General features: G+C 42.9%; 1 protein-coding gene across 3 annotated transcripts in view; it reads right to left on the minus strand.

Annotated features, from left to right (window-relative positions):
- Nucleotides 1–19,160, minus strand: part of INTS9 (integrator complex subunit 9) — a 128,110-nt gene that overhangs the window by 19,690 nt on the left and 89,260 nt on the right. For all 3 annotated transcript variants that reach the window (XM_045399006.2, XM_005562965.4, XM_005562966.5), the window contains 3 exons: nucleotides 11,669–11,780; nucleotides 8,957–9,137; nucleotides 828–888 (listed from right to left, as the gene is read on the minus strand). In XM_045399006.2, the coding sequence (XP_045254941.1) occupies nucleotides 828–888; nucleotides 8,957–9,137; nucleotides 11,669–11,780 (354 nt within the window). The remainder of the gene's footprint in view (nucleotides 1–827; nucleotides 889–8,956; nucleotides 9,138–11,668; nucleotides 11,781–19,160) is intronic.

Raw genomic sequence — 19,160 nt, forward strand, 5'->3', positions numbered from 1 at the left:
GAGCCACCACGCACGGCCGAAACTGTCAGTTTTCTAAGGTGGTGATACCAATTTAGACAACCTTTGAGTGAAAATATAACCAAAAAGAGGACTAACTATTGTGTGTTAGCTTCATGGTAGTAGAGCAACAATAACATGAAACACAGAAAAATGTTCATAATATACCCTTGGGTGAGAAGAATCTGACAACAAAGCTGGGTATTCAGCTACACAGAAAACACCCATTTGTTCTGTGAGGGAGGAAGAAGCCTTTAGTTTTTGAACTGAAATGTTATTTTCATCATTAAAAATGTACATATATGACTGACATAACTGGGAAGAACACTCTGCCAATACATAAACCCAATTCAAAAAGGTAGTAGTATGTATCAAAATAAAATTCCTCATGCGGTCAGTAGAACAGAAGCAGGCTATGAATTGCATGAACATAGTACAGGCTAAGCATCCCTAATCCAAAATGTTCCAGAATCTGAACTTTCTGGGCACCAACATGACGCTCAAAGGAAATGCTCACTGGAGCTTTTTGATTTCACACTTTCAAATTTGGGATGCTCAACCAGTAAGTATATTCCCAAATCCCAAGTCTGAAACAATTCTGTGGCCCCCAGCATTTCGGGGAAGGGCTGCTCCACGTGTGCAACAGAAAGTGTTAATAGAAGGAAAACAAGTGAAGCTTGAGTTAAAATACTTCCCTGCGTCTGACTTGGGAGGCAGAGGGGTCTACAGGTTTACTGGGGGTCTGCTGTATCTCACGACCTGCTGCCTGCATCTGCATCAGGTTACCCACACTGCTTCCTTTCCATGTCCCAGTGATTTTGTTTTCTTACCTCTGCATGAGGAAAAGGTGGTTCTGGAAGATACACCTTACTCTGTTTGTTGTGACAAAGCCTATTAAAGAGGAAAAACACAGCAGCATGTGAGGAGGAGCACACGGTGGCATCTGTTGCCACCTAGAGGCAGCAGTGCAAATATTAAATACTGAAATTTATTAAAAATTTCCTGCCAGCGAATTTTCCCGTGAATGAAAGGCAGTGCCTACAGAGCACAGACATATCTTGTATTTTTTTAAACTTTAGAAAATTTCTCAATACGTTTTTTATTAAAATATAAACTTGTTATTTTGGAATAATTTTAGATTTAAAGAAAAGCTGCAAAGACAGTACAGAGTTCCCATGTCCCCTTCACCCTATGTCCCCAGAGTTAACATCTGATATGACTGGCACAGTCATCAACTAAGAAATTAACATCAAGACGTGACAATCAACTAAACTCCAGACTTCATTCAGATTTCACTCGTTTTTCAATTCATGTCCCTTTTCTGTTCCAGGATCCAATCCAAGATACCACAGTGCATGTAGCTGTGATCAATTTCACAAAGAAAGTGATCTACACCTTGAGACATGGCTTCTGTTTTTGTCTATGTACTCTTTTTTATTTTTATTTTTATTTATTTTTTATTTATTTATTTATTTTTTTTGAGACAGAGTTTTGCTCTTGTTGCCCAGCTGGAGTGCAATGGCGCAGTCTCGGCTCACTGCAACCTCTGCCTCCTGGGTTCAAGCGATTCTGCTGCCAAAGCCTCCCAGGTAGCTGGGATTTCAGGCTACAGGCACCCGCCACCATGCTTGGCGAATTTTTGTATTTTTAGTAGCGACGGGGTTTCACCATGTTGGCCAGGCTGGTCTTGAATTGTTGACCTCAGGTGATCTACCCGCCTTGGCCTCCCAAAGTGCTGGGATTACAGGCGTGAGCCACTGTGCCTGGCCCACACACTCTTTTTAACAGCAGCATTGTTAACTCCAACGAGAGAAGAACAAAGGATCGTGGGCTAGAGACACTGTGAATGTTTTTGGTAATTTACGTTTGCTTTTTCCTAGTCAGTTATGACTTTACAATACTGAGATGTCTGGATAAAGCAAATGTGGCAAAAAGTTTAGTTGATAAATCAATATATATGAGTGTTGTGCAGGTTTGACATTTAAAAAACTGTCCTACTTAGAGGGGACGAGCTCAGGGCTTCAGGGCTTGGATTTTGTATTAATACATTGTATCTAATTTTTCCTACCCTTAGTTTCATTTAACTGTGGTTTAAAAAAATCACTGTATACCCTACTTGGAAGATATAAATATGGAAGAGCAAGATGCTTTTGGAGGGTTACCTTATATTATCCAAATAGATACTAGTTCCGTCTTTACTTCTAGCTCAGAGAGACAAACATAAAGTGCTTGGTTCTAAACTTATTTTTATTGTTCCAAAGGACATTATCCTACATCCATTAAAGGCAGAGATTAGGGATACTGAAGAGATTACAATATGATTAGAGATTGTGAAGCCCATCTACATAACACTTAGGCCAGTTCTGCTAACAGATCCTTCATGCTCTGCTCTAGAATCTTCATGCAGGCACAGCAGACAGCAACCCACCCCCTTTCTAAGACAGAGGTTGAAGGACCTGATTAGAGTTTGCTTCTTCTGGGGGTAGCTGCTGGAGTTCAAAAGGAGATCTGTGTATACCAGATTATCAGAAGAGTGAAGAATAAATGATGCTTCCAGGATCATCTCTAATTGGGAATGTGACAGACCCTCCTGCTCCCTGATGGCCGGACCTCAGGTACCACACACTCTTCCACTGCTTGTTCAACAAAGGATCAGAGCCAGGCGCTGTGGCTCAGGCCTGTAATCCCACCACTCTGGAAGGCCAACGTGGGTGGATCACTTGAACCCAGGAGTTTGAGACCAGCCTGGGCAACATGATGAAATCTTGTCTTTACAAAAATTAGCTGGGCATGATGGTGACACCTGTAGTCCCAGGTACTCAGGAGGCTGAGGTGGGAGGATTGCTTTGAGACCAGGAGGTTGAGGCTGCACTGAGCCGTGATCGTGCTACTCCAGCCTGGGTGACAGACTGAAAGCCTGTCTCAAAAACCAACCAACCAACCAACCAACACTCCAAACCCCACAAAAGATCAGAGAGGTCTGTCAAGAGCTATTCCCTCCCATCTCCATCCCCTGCAAAAACAAAACCAACCCAAACAACCAAGCCTCTTAGCTTGGAGCAGGGACAGACACTGGATAGCAAGGGGCTGGGCTTCTGCAGGCATCAAAGCAGGACCATGCAGAAGCCAGAGCAGAACCCATGAGAATGGGAAACACAGAGCCAGGGAACCAGAGTGGCAGGGAGTAAGCCCAGGACAGCAGGCCGGGCCTGAGGCTGAGCACAGAGCAGCCAGGCTGTGAGGCACCCATTCAGAACACCAAAGAGGAGAGGAAGCCAAACGTCAGAACAGGCTGTGGTGGTCCTGGCATAGGGGCCTGGGACTTGCTAAGTTAATGCAAGTCTGGAGCTAGCAGCTATCCATTTTGGTAACTAAGTTCCTTATTTAGGGAGAAAGGGTGCTTTTCAGCAAGGCTGCATGAAAGAGAACAGCACAGTGAAACAGAAATACAGAGAAATCTCCCAGGCTCAAAGATTCCCCTGCCTCAGCCTTCTGAGTAGCTGGAACTACGGACATGCACCACCATGCCCTGCTAATATTTTAATCTTTTGTGGAAATGAGGTCTTGCTATGTTGCTCAGGCTGATCTTGAATTCCTGGTCTCGAGCAATCTTCCCGTCTTGGCCTCCTAAAGTGCTGGGGTTATAGGTGTGAGCCATCCTGACTGGCCTCTTTCTACTTCTTTAACTATTTGTCTTCACACTTTTCCTAAATATTTGTTCTCTACCGACCCCCAAAATGCAGGCATTACTTAAGTCCATCCTTTTCCCACTGCCTGTTCTTCTAACCTGAAATCCTCTCCCCAGGCAATCTCATTCATTCTTGTGGCAATCCCAGCCACTCACAACTACCTCAATGCTGAGGACACCCAACCTGTGACTCCAGCCTGGGCTTCTCAGATCTTTGAACTGGGCAAGTTTCACCTGCACATCCCCTGCCTCAGGCACCGTGAATGCCCTCAGGGACAAAACCAAACTAAGCTAACCATCCTTGCTGTATGCACCTACCCTTCCTTTATAGAATCTATTTTGTTTGGGGTCAACACGATCTACCACACTAGAAATTGCAGTGTCAATCTCGATTGCTACCATTTCTGTGTCAAGTAACCAGTAAGTACTGCCCGTTGTATTTCCTCATCGCCTCTCAAATCGGTTCCTGCCTTCCTTTCCTCCATGATGGTAGAGACTGGAGTCTTCTGTCCCTCAGCCTCTGCAAAGACTATTGTCTTATACTTCAGTTTCACCCACTCCCACCACCCCCAACAAACTTCACATAAATGCAGAAGGCTCTATATAAAATGCACATATAATCATGTTCATTTCCTGCTTAAAATCCTCCAATGAATCCCTACCATGGACAGGATCCCTCTAGCCTCGTACCCTGCCACTCCCCACCCTGAACTTCATACTGAAACAATAAAGAACTATGGATAGTTCTCTGAACGAACCAAACCATTCAAACCTCCCATCTATGTCTTGGCCTGTGTTATCCTCTTGACCCACACTATCACCCCCAGCAGCCCACCCAGCTCATCCTTAAGTAGGGTTTCTGTCTGGCTGATTCTTGGTCATTCTTCAGGAGCACCTCCTTCCAGAATGCCTTTCTTAAACCCCCAAATGGGGTCACCACGCCTTCTCTGAATACCATACACATATACATAGGTGTATGCGTGGGTATGTGTGTATATATCTCCATCAGATTATTTCCAAGTGGTAAGAGGTTTACACAGCTGCCTCTTCCTTCATGGTACACATTCCTCAAGGTCAGGGACCTCTTTGTATCCTCAGCGCTTTGGCACTTAAAGGTTTATGGACTGAACTAAATACAACTACAGATGGAAACAAGAATAATATGATCTCTGAGTTTAGGAGTCTATGGGAGGAATATTTGAAAGGCTTAAAAGACAGAGACACATCTCATGTCTCAGCATGGGAAAACTACTGCAAAGATGCTGATTTGTAATTTATAGGTTTTGTGGACTCAAAAAAATATTCTGAAAACTGGCAAAGTGATTCTATAATTCTTACACAAAAATAAGTAAGCAAAAATAGCTCCAATAATTCTGACTAAGAAAAATAATAGAGAAATGTACTTTACCACTGAGTACAATTATAAGTGAGGCTGCAGTTATTAAAATATATTGGCAGTATGTTGGCCAAAGAATGAATGGATCACTCAATCAGGGTAGTCTAGAAACAAAATCTAGTACATATGAAAGTCTGGCATACAACATTAACACAAGTCAGTTGAAAAAGTTAACATTATTCAGTAAATAGTACTTGGACAGGTAACTACGTGACTATTTGGGAAAAAAACAAAGTTAATGCTTCTCTTCATACTCTATACTAAAACACATTCCAGATAAAATAGTTAAGGGATGATGTAAAAAAAGAAAGAAAGAAGCTACAATAAAACTGAAAGAAAGTAGGTTTAGCCATGTGACACCTATCAGGCAAGAATTTTCTAAAGATAATATAAACAGAAGAAACTGCAAAAGAGACTAAAATTATCAGTATAAAAAACTAAAAAAACTTATTGCAAAAAAACAAACAAAAAAACCAAAGGCCTAAATGCAATGTGGGACCCTGGATTGGATCCTGAACAGAAAAAAAAAAAAAAAAAAAATTGTGGAGAAACTGGTGCAATCACAATAAAGATCAGAGTTAATAATAATGTACTAATGTTATTTAGGCCGGGCATAGAGTGACTCATGCCTGTAATACCAGCACTTTGGGAGGCCAAGGTGGGTGGATCACCTGGTCAGGAGTTCGAGACCAGTCTGGCCAACATGGTGAAACCCTGTCTCTACTAAAAAATACAAAAATTAGCTGGGCATGGTGGTGTGCACCCGTAATCCCAGCTACTTGGGAGGCTGAGGCAGGAGAATCACTTGAACCCAGGAGGCGGAGGTTGCAGTGAGCTGAAATCGTGCCATTGCACTCCAGCCTGGGCGAGAAGAGCAAGACTCCGTCTTTAAAACAAAAAACCAAAAAACCAAAAAAAGGTACTAATGTTATTTTAAAAATTTGGATGAATGAACATGGTCACGTGAGACATCAACATTAGGGGACACTGAGTAAGAGGTATACAGGACCCCTCTGTACGATCTGTGTACTTCTCTGTAAATCTAAAATCATTCCAAAGTAGTAAGTTTATTATTTAAAAATTGGAAAAAAAAAAGACAAAAATGTGCCAAAATAAGAAAAAAAAAGTCTACCTAAATATATCCTTAATACATATATAAGGAGTTCGAATAAATGTATGAGTGATGTACAAAACCTCTAACAAGTAAATGGGCAAGAAGAGAACGATTTTACAGAAAAATCTTTCTGGAAAGCAATTTAGATGCAGATAATAAGCATTAAAAACTATTTATACCCTTTGTTCCAGTAATTCTACTTTTAGTAATTTACCTAAAGCAAAAGATGTCACCATATATACAGAGATATTAATTGAACATTTGTTACGAAAAGCAAAAAAATTGGGAAAAGCCCTTCCATCCAGTAGTAAGAAATAGTTAACTACATCATACTATATACAAATGATGTACAAATGATGGAATAATGTAGTCATGTAAAATTTATGTTCTTAAAGATTTGATGCTTTAATATTTATTTTTTTTTTCTTTTGAGACGGAGTCTTGCTCTGTCACCCAGGCTGGAGTGCAGTGGCTCGATCTCGGCTCACTGCAAGCTCCGCCTCCCGGGTTCACACCATTCTCCTGCCTCAGCCTCCCGAGTAGCTGGGACTACAGGCGCCCGCCACCACAACTGGCTAATTTTTTGTAATTTTAGTAGAGATGGGGTTTGACCGTGTTAGCCAGGATAGTCTCAATCTCCTGACCTCGTGATCCACCCACCTCAGCTTCCCAAAGTGCTGGGATTACAGGCATGAGCCACTGTGCCTGGCCTCTAATATTTAATTTTTAAAAGCAGGATTCAAAATTAAATATTCAGTAAGATACTGATATAGGAAAAAGAAATACATCAGAATGCTAAGAGTGGTAAGTTACTTCTGGATAGCAGGATTATGGGGTCAGTTTTTTTTTTTTTTTTGAGATGAAGTCTCCCTTTGTCCCAGGCTGGAGTACAAAGGCGTGATCTCGACTCACTGCAACCTCTGCCTCCCAGGTTCAAGTGATTCTCCTGCCTCAGCGTCCCAAGTAGCTGGGATTACAGGCACCCACCACACACCCGGCTAATTTTTGTATTTTAGTAGAGATGGGGTTTCGCCATGTTGGCTAGGCAGGTCTCAAACTCCTGACCTCAGGTGATCCACCCGCCTCGGCCTCCCAAAGTGCTGGGGTCACAGGTGTGAGCCACTGTGCCTGGCCGGGGTCAGTTTTTTTTTTTTTTACTGTCTTCTGTAATTTAAATTTTTTTCTATGGTAAACACATATTACATGTATATTAGAAACTAACAAATATCTAAAAACCAGAAACACAAAAACAACCTCCTCTCATTTTTGTATTCTCGACTTCTGTTGAATAAAATATTCCAACAACATAAAACATATGTGGTGGGTGAAAATTGGACTTGAAGAGTGCACACCCTGCTGGGATCCAAGCACAGAGGCCCACAGGGCTGGCCCAGGGAGTTATCTTCTTCAGTATTTTTATTAAGGATCTGGAAGCAGAAATTCAGAGCACACTGATGAAATGTGCAAGTGATACTGAGGGTAGACTGCTCATTACTCAAGATGACCTTCCTCTGCTGGGAAAAATGAGACCCTGTTCACAAAGGATAAAATTCACTGGGTACCAATAAAAAGTGACAAAGGGCCGGGCGCAGTGGCTCACGCCTGTAATCCCAGCACTTTGGGAGGCCAAGGCAGGCGGATCACCTGAGGTCAGGAGTTTGAGAACAGCTGACTAACATGTTGAAACCCCGTCTCTCCTAACAATACAAAAATTAGCCGTGCATGGTGGCGGGTGCCTGTAATCCCAGCTACTCGGGAGGCTGAAACAGAATTGCTTGAACCCAGGAGGCAGAGGTTGCAGTAAGCCAAGATTATGCCACTGTACTCCAGCCCGGGCGACAGAGCAAGACTCCGTCTTAAAATAAACAAACAGAAAAAAAACGCTACAGAGAAGAATAATTTGTACATAGGATAGAGAAGCCTGTATGAGTCTAAACACAGGTGGGGTTTAGAAAAAAAGACCACAGAAGGGAATGAAAAAAGTACTTTAAAAAAGCAAGGGTTGGGAGCAGCATAATTGAATATGTTACGAGAAGGTGATGCACAAATTCCTTTTTAATTAGAAACTCAGTACATGCTGTGTCTATCTGGTTACCTCACGACTAAAAGGATTAAATGCACCCTAGACTGCCTGTGTCACAGTCCCAGAACGTTTGGGAAGCACCATTCTAAGGCACCATTGGGATATTGTACAAGTTATTTCCCACTTCTCCCTTTATTTTTGGTCTGGTGAGTCACATTCAAACATGCATCTAAATAACTCTAAAAAGGTTCACTAACTTCGTATTGTTTAATATTTTGCCAACTCTAGGATTTGATCAATTTTCTGATGTAATAAAATTTTGTCAAATATCATACTATTGCAACTTTAAAAAATCTAGTTTTTCTTCTCAGATTTGGTACTATACATTTTAGACAACATGAGCTTGGGCTTGAAAAATTTTTTTAACTTTTAGAATGTCATTTCACTGAGTAACAGGCAGAGGGTGACATTTGAGTAGTATATAAGATTTTTGTTACCAATTTTGAAAGTGCTGGGCTAAGGTAAGTCTCTGCCTTACATGCTTCCCTCTTTGACAACTATTATTCTAAACTTAGCAATGCCACAGTTTTGGCTTTTAATAATGCAATCTTATCACAGAAAGAAAAACAACAAAATGAAATTTCCATAGTAATGTGAGAAAAAACAGGATTATTTTTATTCTTACTGCTTGAATGTCCTGAATCAAATAAAATTCATAGAAAAAAACTACTGACATACCACTCAGCAAAGATCTGGGAAAACTCCAGTGAACTGTTGGCCACAGGGGAGATGAAGTAGAGGGGGACACTGGAGAGCCCAGCTGAGTCGATGTACTGATACAGGCACTCCAGGAGGTCATAGATCACTCCAGAAGGGTAGCAGGGAACCAACACGTTTCCTCCATTGCGGACTGTCAGAGCTAGAAAAGTGGATGCCAGAGGAGAAAAAACATCGTATCAAGAGGGCAGTGTTATAGACTGTAACTTGTAAAATAAGATTTGCACTTGTTTTCCGACTTCTGTTTTTATGATTCACTCGCCTGTCTAATAACCTGCTTCTTTTGAAGAACACATCAAAGCAGGGGATGCTATAGGCTGATACTGATTTTCTCATCACTGTCTAATCTAGGTCCCTGGGAATAGAGCATGTGATTAGGGGTTTGGGTTTTTACCAATGGCAGCTGAGCTTCAGAACAGAGCCTCCAAGCTCCTTCCTGTTTTAGATCCTGCTCAAAAATTTGCTGGATTTGTCTCTGTTCAGTCTCTGAACATGGCTGAATGACATAAAAGGAAATAGGCCAAGTTTTTCTGTTTGAGTAATATTTGTCTGCAGGAGTTAGTAGTATTTTCTTTCATTAACGTTTGTCTGCAGGAAAATCCCCTATACTTTAAGTACTTAGGCTCACCTAGATGCTGTAACTTGAGTGCTGGTGGACTTGCTATTGCTAGAGTATGGTATTAAAGTAGGGTACAGTGGAGAAAATCAACATAGCTGGTTATAGCTCAAGAGCCTGGCTCAAATCCTACCTCTGTCCCAACCCACAGGACCACAGGAAAGCCACTACAACCTTCCCTGGCCTCAGTTCCTGCATCCGTTACACGAAAAGAATGAATGAGATCAGTAATTTTCAAGCTTCAGTTTGCATGGAAAATGTCAGAGAATATGTTGAAAATGCAACTTTTCTTCTGGGTGTCTCCTTTCCCCAGAGATTCTGACTTACCAGGTAGGGCCCCCAAATTTGCATTTTTAATAAGTAATCCCATTGGTCTTAAGGAATGTGGTTAGTGGACCCCACTTTGGGAGACTGAATTAGAAGTAAGGTTCCTTTCAAGCCTAAAGTTCTTCGAGTAGATGATTCTAGACTATAAACAAACATACAAACCAAGACTATTTGAGATTAGTCCAATTATTTTTCTAAGGTAAAAATAAATTACCTTTGGGTTAGTATCAAAGAACAAAAACAGACTATGTTTATTAGCATGGCCAAGTGAAATTTCTAAGAACAGTGCCTTCCATGTAAATATAAGAAGATGACCACTTCTTCCTAGAGCAGAAGTAGTATCACTTAAAGTTGCTAGAGCTGAAGGTCTGAGCTCATTAACTTAGCTGTTATGGACTGAATGTGTGTGTCCCCCACAAGATTCTTATGTTGTTGGCCTAACCCCCACTGTGATGGTACAGAGAGGCAGGGACTTTGGGAAGTGATCAGGTTTAGATGAGGTCACAAGGGTGCAGGCCCCATGATGGGATTCATGCCCTCGTAAGAAGAGAAAGAGAGGCTGGGTACGGTGGCTCACACCTGTAATCCCAGCACTTTGGGAGGCCGAGGCGGATGGATCATGAGGTCAGGAGTTCGAGACCAGCCTGGCCAACATAGTGAAACCCCGTCCCATCTCTACTAAAAATACAAAAATTAGCCGGGCACGGTAGTGTGCACCTGTAGTCCCAGCTACTCAGATTTAGTGAGTTATATCTGAAGGAAAATAAATTTCTTACAGGTAGAAAATGCCCCATACCTCTCTTAATTTAGCCTTTCTCCAAAAGAAGAAAGAATAAAACCAATCAATATTAGTGGGGGAAAAATATACCTGTTTGGCTGGGTGCTGTGGCTCACACCTGAAATCCCAGCATTTTGGAAGGCCAATGTGGGCAGATCGCCTGAGGTCAGGAGTTCCAGACCAGCCTGGCCAACATGGTGAAACCCTGTCTCTATGAAAAATACAAAAATTAGCCAGGTGTGGTGGCACATGCCTGTAGTCCCAGATACTCAGAAGGCTGAGGCAGGAGAATCACTTGAACCCAGGAGACGGAGGTTGCAGTGAGCCAAGATCATGCCACTCCACTCCAGCCTGGGTGACAGAGCAAGACTCTGTCTCAAAAACAAACAAACAAACAAACAAACATACATATATATATATATCTGTTCACTGTATTGCTGTTGTGAGTTCAAAGTGTAACACTCTTTTCTGTGCTATTATTTGCAAAGATGTACTGCCTCCCTTCTTTGACAACTGCTACCCTGTAAGCACTCCTTCCCGCATTATTGTAAAATAGTATATTTATCATTATTATTATTATTATTTTTTTTTTTTTTTTTTTGAGACGGAGTCTTGCTCTGCCGCCCAGGCTGGGGTGCAGTGGCCGGATCTCAGCTCACTGCAAGCTCCGCCTCCCAGGCTTACGCCATTCTCCTGCCTCAGCCTCCCGAGTAGCTGGGACTACAGGCGTCCGCCACATCGCCCGGCTAGTTTTTTGTATTTTTTAGTAGAGACGGGGTTTCACCGTGTTAGCCAGGATGGTCTTAATCTCCTGACCTCGTGATCCACCCGTCTCGGCCTCCCAAAGTGCTGGGATTACAGGCTTGAGCCACCGCGCCCGGCCAGTATATTTATTATTGTAAAATAAATGCAAGATAGAGCATCCAACGTAAGATGAGAGATGGTTGCACACCTAGGTTGCTGCAGAATTCTCCCACCATGCCATCTGGGTTTGCAGTGGGGATCTGGGTAAGCCCTGTCAGGACAAGAACATCGCTGTTTTTGAGAGAAGCTTGGTCCATGGGCTGAAAAAGAACACAGAAATATGGTTGGTAATTTTAAAAGGAGCATTACCTGCAAATAGTGAAAGAATAAGAGAACACAGACATTGCTCTTTCTATGTTGAACCCATCATCGAGTTCTCTTACGTTCTCTAAGGAATAGTCTGTCCTTAACCACTGGCTGCCTAAGTTGGGTGGGGACTGATGGCAGGAGGCAAGAGGAAGTTTTACGCAGGGATGAACAAGTTCTGTATCTTCACTGGGGCAGTGATTATATCAAAATTCAGTTTTACACATTTAAGAACTTTATGTTTCACCATATATACATTTTACCTCCATTAAAACAAGGTATCTTGTATTTCTGTAATGCTTTCTTCGTTTCAAAATGCTATCTCACATGTCATCAGTGGTTCTCAAACTTCATGTGAGTCAGAATCCCCTGGAGGGTGTGCTAAAACACGGATTGCTGGGTCCCTCCCAGAGTTTCAGATGCAGGTTGGGATGGGGCCTGAGAATCTGCATTTTCACATGCTCCCAGGAGATGCTGCCATTGCTGGCCTGGGGGATCGCACTTTGAGAAGCATACATTATAGAATTTGATTCTTAAAATAACTCTGAAGCACAGGAAGTAAGCATACACTATGGGAATATGGAATTTGGGACTCAAAGAGGTAAGGAGATTTACACTAAATCCCAGTGGCATAGAAGCCATGAAGAACCCTGGATTGGGAACTAGAAGGTCAAATCTACTCCCAATTCCATGACCAGCCTCATGACCTCAGTCATGGCTCTGAGCTGAGTTTCCTATAAAATGGGGCTATTTCTTGACCCATCTCCCTTAGATGACTTCTGTAAGTCTCATAGGTTAACATCCATGATCTTGTGAACTAGGAACTCCCAGGGCACACTACTATGTGATTCTTAGGATGCTGTGTTTTTATTTTTACTCACCACAGCTTGAATTTAATTTTGATTGTTTTCCAATCATTTCAAAAAATATTACCCTTTCTAAATAAATTAGGATTAAAATAAGAAACCAAAATGAGGGCCCATGGATTAAGAAGCTGGAGAGCTCACAGGAGAGCTCATAAAGATTTCCATGTGAAATGAGAGGACTCCTCGTCTCCATTGAAAATACCCAGTGGATCATCAGAAGAAAAAAGCTAGCAACACAGTTTACTATGAAGGCCTATCCCTCTTTTTTCTGTCCCACCCAATTTCGCAATAAATAAAATTCTAAATAATAGCAAAGTCTCAACATCTGCATTGTGGTCTCCGAGGAGCTGTGCCTTGAGTATTTTCCTTTCACCTTCTATTATATATAAGCATGGATACATGAGCTTCATTATTTTTTAAATAACATAATTGTGGTCCTACGTTATAAGCAGCTTTATAACCTGAAAAACATTTACTATGAAAACAGAAAAAGGCCAGTGGTGAAGACAGCTATATGTGAATAGCTTCTATTTTCTATTTGCACGAGTATATTCACACAAGTATGTAAGAGCGTTTTCTCTGCTTGGGCAGAACTCATCTATTTGTACTTCTCCAACAAATACATATGCATCCATTGTTTCCAGAGAAGAGAGGAAGGTAAGTACAGGACAGCGATTCTTAGCAGATGTGTAAGGGGCCTCAGATGATTTCTCATGTGCGAGTATCAACTGGAAAGAAACCAGAATGGTGACAAAGGAACCAAGCATCAATGGGTAGCAGTTAGCTTAAAATGGCAACCATTTTATATGGACCTTGTTAGAATGAACCAATAATGATCCCGAGGGCTGAAGGGAGATGAGGGACTTTAGAGGATCCAGGAACCTTCTGAAATGGTATATACAATTCTGTGTGTGCCTGTGTATACTTTTCTTTTTTCTTCTCATCTCGGCTCACTACAACCTCCACCTCCCGGGTTCAAGCGATCTCCTGCCTCAGCCTCCTGAGTAGCTGGGATTACAGGTGCTCACCACCAAGCCCAGGTAACTTCTGTATTTTTAGTAGGGAAAATTTTCACCATGTTGGCCAGGCTGGTCTTGTACTCCTGACCTCAAGCGATCTTCCTGCTTTGGTCTCCCAAAGTGCTGGGATTACAGTCATGAGCCACAATGCCCAGCCTCTGTGTATACTTTTCCATAAATTTAACTGGGTGGTGAAATGGGGCCATGATCCTAAAAAGATGAAGAACTGCTAATCCACACTTGAGCTCAGACATTTGAGGCTGCAGTGAGCTATGTGTGTACCACTGTGCTTTGGCCTGGCCGGCACTGCAAGACTGTCTCCCTCTCAAACAAAACAAAAGAACTACCGATCCAGATAAAAACATGTAACACAGGCAGGGCTCGGTGGCTCACGCCTGTAATCCCAGCACTTTAGGAGGCCGAGGCAGGTGGACCACAAGGTCAGGCACTGGAGACCAGCCTGGCCAACATAGTGAAACTCCGTCTCTACTAAAAATACAAATAATTAACTAGGCGTGGTGGCGGGTGCCTATAATCCCAGCTACTCGGGAGGCTGAGGCAGGAGAATTGCTTGAACCCGGGAGGTGGAGGTTGCAGTGAGCTGAGATCACGCCATTGCACTCTAGCCTGGGCAACAAGAGCAAAACTCCGTCTCAAACAAAACAAAACATGTAACACAGAGCAAACTCTGCAAACATCTCTGAAACTTGGCCATCAGCATCTTCCTCTGAATATTAAAGGACCGCCAACACACAAACAGAGGCAGTGCTACAGTACGAATGTCGCCGAGTGGGAACCATTTTAAGATACCTCATGATCAGGTCAGACTGGATGTTTGTAATTTTAGCCCTTAACTCAGAGACATTTCTCGTTGATTCCCAGGGCTACTGTGATGAAGCAGGCTTAAAAGGCTTTTAGTGACACTCTCCAAAGCAAGCTGACACCTCAAACATTTCCATTTCACCACCAAAGGGCAAATGTATAGATTACTGGTGTCAATGACCACTCACTGAGTGCTGCAAACGGGAACATTTTGTTCAAACACACAAAGAAAAAGCCATCTTGTCCAAGTACCAACTTAAAATACCTTACAAAGTTGAAAGTCATAAACAAGTGATTCTTCTTTTTGGTCACTTTGCAAGCCAGGGACCCCTGGCCAGCGACGCCCCACTCGGGCCTCACTCAGCCACGCTGGTGTGCCCCAGCTTACCTGTTACTGCTTATACCTGTGTTCAGTGGTGTCCGAGCTCTTGTACAGCGCCCAAGAAGAATGAGAATACACTGAACATTAAAGGGCGAGGAGGGTGAAGAAGAATTTTATTGAGCGATGGAACAGCTCTTAGAAGAGAGGGGATGTGGGGGGTGGTTCCCCACCCCTGCAGTTGGGTGGTTCTCTCCTATTATTGACTGAGGCTGGGGTCTTACAAGCAGAGGATGCACAGTGCATGCTGATTGGTTAGTATGTAAAAAAGGTTAAAGCAAAGACACCAATAAAAGGTGAGTATCACAGTGTAGAAAACTAAGTAGGAAAGGGTAGGTATATGTAAAATAGGTGAAGGGTGGGGATCAATCAGGGGAAAGCGCACCAAACAGAAAGATAAATTCTCAATCCGAGTCTGAAGATTTAACTTGTAGCTTGGCTTTCAGGCTTTAAACCGTCTTTGGCTTGGAGGTGTGGTTTCACTGGGTACCCATCCTATCTGCCCAGGCATTTGGCTGCCTCCTGTTGCTCTCACAAACTTGAGGAATAATATTTTCATAAACCCCAAGCCTAAGAGGGCTGTGGCCATGGTGTCGGGCCTCTGATGCTTCATTTAGATTGAACACTTGGCACAAGGCATGAGAAGAAGACCTGGTCCCTAGAAGCTTATAATCCAGTTGAAGAAAACATTTATGCATAATTTTAGAAAAAGGATTTTTCAAAAAGCCACAGAAAGTATAACGCAAATTTTCAGAGTTTGCACTGAGTATACAGATGCCAAGAGGAATGCAGACTAGCAAGCTGCACCAGGCCAGGTGAGGTCAGTAACACATGGCTTTTGGCAGATGATGTTTTGCTCCAGTTTTCTTTTCTTCCTTGGCTAAGGAACTTAAGACTCAATTTCAACAGCCTGGGTCACTCACTGCCTTTGGAACATCTCCCGGACATCTCTCCCTTCCCCAATACCAAGTTGTCCCTTTAACATGTGCCCTGGGGCTTCTAATACTTTCTATCTCAGCACTGATCACTCCAAACTGAAAGTACTATTTACTTGTCTGTGTCCCCCACAGGACTCTGAAGCTCCGTGAAGGCAAGAACTTTGTTTCTCTGTTGCCTAGCAAAATGCCTGGCATACAGCATTTGCTAAACAAACATTTGCTGAATAGATGAATAAATAAAAAGAACATGGTCTGGTAGGAAACGTGAGAATTTCACACTGGGAAAGAGTGCAGTGGGAGTCAGGAAGGTGAGAGGAAGCATGACCACTGCAGGATGGAGAGTGTACTCTGGGCTAGAGAAAGGAGTTGAGTAAAGAGAGTGCAATTGGTAAAGGACCAAAGTGGTCAGGATCATGCCCACTGACAGAGTGGGCAGTGAGGAGTCAACCTTCTGAAGCAGCAAATGACATTCTGGTAACAGCAATTACAGGAGATTTTGCTAAAGGAGGTAGGTGAGAGCAAACAGAGAACATTTTTAAGGCCCCTATAGCAGTCCAGACAGAGAGAAACAAATTATAATGTCATGGCAGGTGAGGAGATGGAAGCACCAGATCCACTTGACTGATCACCTGCACCCTGGAGAAAAGTTCTGCATGTACACATCTTCGCCCACTATTACCACTTCTGTAAATTTCATGTTTCTCCTATAGCCTAGCTTACTCTGTTCCCCGAAGTAGGGGTTTAGGAAATATCACTAACTACAGGAGGTAATGAATGAACAACTAAACAAATGCACCATAAATGGTATACTTTCTTTCTGAGAGAAGGAAACATTCTGCAGAGAGAAGCTGTATAGCCATATAAGACAAATAAGATAGAAAGCATGGAAAGAAACAGGTGGAGAGCCAGTAAATTGTCCGGTCTCCCCCTCCTTGCTTCGTGGGACCTACCTCCAACCAATCCATGGACTATTAGTAGCTCAGCTTACCTGCCGCCCTAGCCCCCAAATATATTAGGCTTAATTTTTACTGTAGAGCTTCCAGATCAGGGCATAGTATTGCAGAAACAGCATAACATTTGGGGAAATTCAGGGGGAAGAAAACATTACAAAAAACAAAACAAACCTACCTAGCAACTGCCTTAGTTCTTAAAAATTTGATTTGGCTGGGCATGGTGGCTCATGCCTTTAATCCTAGAACTTTGGGAGGTCGAGGCAGGTGGATCACTTGAGCCCAGGAGTTTGAAACCAGCCTGGGCAACAGGGCAAAACCCCATCTCTACAAAAAAATTAGCTGGCATGGTGGTGTGCGCCTATACCTCTAGCTACTCAAGAGGCTGAGATGGGAGGATCTCTTAGGCCCAGGAGGCAGAAGTTGCAGTGAACTGAGATCATGCCCTTGCCCTCCAGCCTGAGTGACAGAGTAAGACCCTGTCTCAAAACAAACAAACAAACAAACAAAAAACAAAAAACAAAACCCCAAAAACAAAAAACCTGATTCAAGAAATCCAAATTTAAGATATTTTCTTTAGATTTAAGAGAAGAAACTACATTACTGCCAGTCTTTGTTATTTATTTCTTATTTATTTTTGGGACAGAATCTTGCTCTATTGCTCAGACTGGAGTGCAGTGGCATGACCTCAGCTCACTGCCTTGGGCTCAAGCGAGACTCCCACCTCAGCTTCCCAAGTAGCTGGGACCACAGTTGCATGCCACCATGGCCAGCTAAGTTTTGTATTTTTTGTAGAGATGGAGTTTTACCATGTTGCCCAGCCTGGTCTCAAACTCCTGGGCTCAAGCAATCCTCCTGCCTCGACCTCCTAAAGTGCTGGGATTACAGGCGCAAGTCACCAGGCCCAACCAGTGCCAGAGTCTTTAAGACCTCAAGAAAATGAGCCAATAGGAGCATTCCCCTGACCTTCAAAGGGAAAAGGATCATGAAGTACAGGTGTGGGAATTGTGCCAGCTCTAGGAGACCTTCTCATAGGCCAACCACCATCTTCCAACCCCATGGATAAGAAGGAATTCCCACAGTGAAGAATAAAACATCATAAGCTCAGGGAATGACTGGGTGGAAAATGCCAATTCATTTTCTTTTATTTCATTTCTTTTTTTTTTTGAGACGGAGTCTCGCTCTGCCGCCCAGGCTGGAGTGTAGTGGCCGGATCTCAGCTCACTGCAAGCTCCGCCTCCTGGGTTTTATGCCATTCTCCTGCCTCAGCCTCCCGAGTAGCTGGGACTACAGGCGCCCGCCACCTCGCCCGGCTAATTTTTTGTATTTTTTTCTTTTTAGTAGAGACGGGGTTTCACCCCGTCTTAGCCAGGATGGTCGCGATCTCCTGACCTCGTGATCCGCCCGTCTCGGCCTCCCAAAGTGCTGGGATTACAGGCTTGAGCCACCGCGCCCGGCCCTTTTATTTCATTTCTTAAACAAATTCTTTCCAAAATTCTAAGCCAGAGATTCTTAACCTGAAAAATAACAATGGGCTTCTGAGGACTCCATAAACTCAGGGTCTCCAGAAATAAAAAGCGAAGTCTGTGTCAATGTGCATAAATGTTTTATTACTTTTTTTGGAGTACTTCTCATCAGATTATTACTATCAGGCTTTTGGTTAATGACCCACAAAATGTTAAGAACCACTGCTTGAAGGCAGACATCCCCCTGTGGAACCCTTGCTTTCAAATCATCTCTCCTCCCCTTCTCCCTCAAAGACCCAGGAGCCTTAGAAACTAGGGAACCACGTGTCTTAGCTTCAAGGCCAAAAGTTATGTGGGAAGGAAACAGCCCACTGACTGGCGGTGCCTGGTTTTCCAAATTTATTCCTGGCCAGAGACCAAGGTGTTGGAGAGTCTTCAAGGCCTTCAGGTAACAGCTAAAGGGGTAGGATGGGTACCTTTCCAGGTCTGTTTTGTGGTCAGAAGGATGAGAAAAGATCAAAACAATAAACAAACTAAACCTAAACACAAATGAAAACATACTGCCAAGAGTAACAACAAAATACTCTACCGTGCCCAACAATTTTCCATACTTCAAATCTTAGCCTGGTAAGGACATCAGTGTCACATTCTATTATAGATAAGTTTCTAAAACTAACCAGACCAGGCGTGGTGGCTCATGCCTGTAATCCCACCACTTTGGGAGGCTGAGATGGGTGAATCACTTGAGCCCAAGAGTTTAAGACCAGCCTGGGCAATATGGTAAAACCTTGTTTCTAAAAAAAAAAAAAAAAAATTAGCCAGATGTGCTGGTGCACTGTAGTCCCAGCTACTTGGGAGGCTGAGGTGGGAGGATCATCTGAGCCTGGAGAGTTT

Source organism: Macaca fascicularis, chromosome 8 (assembly GCF_037993035.2).
Source record: "Macaca fascicularis isolate 582-1 chromosome 8, T2T-MFA8v1.1".
Classification (NCBI taxonomy): Eukaryota; Metazoa; Chordata; class Mammalia; order Primates; family Cercopithecidae; genus Macaca; species Macaca fascicularis.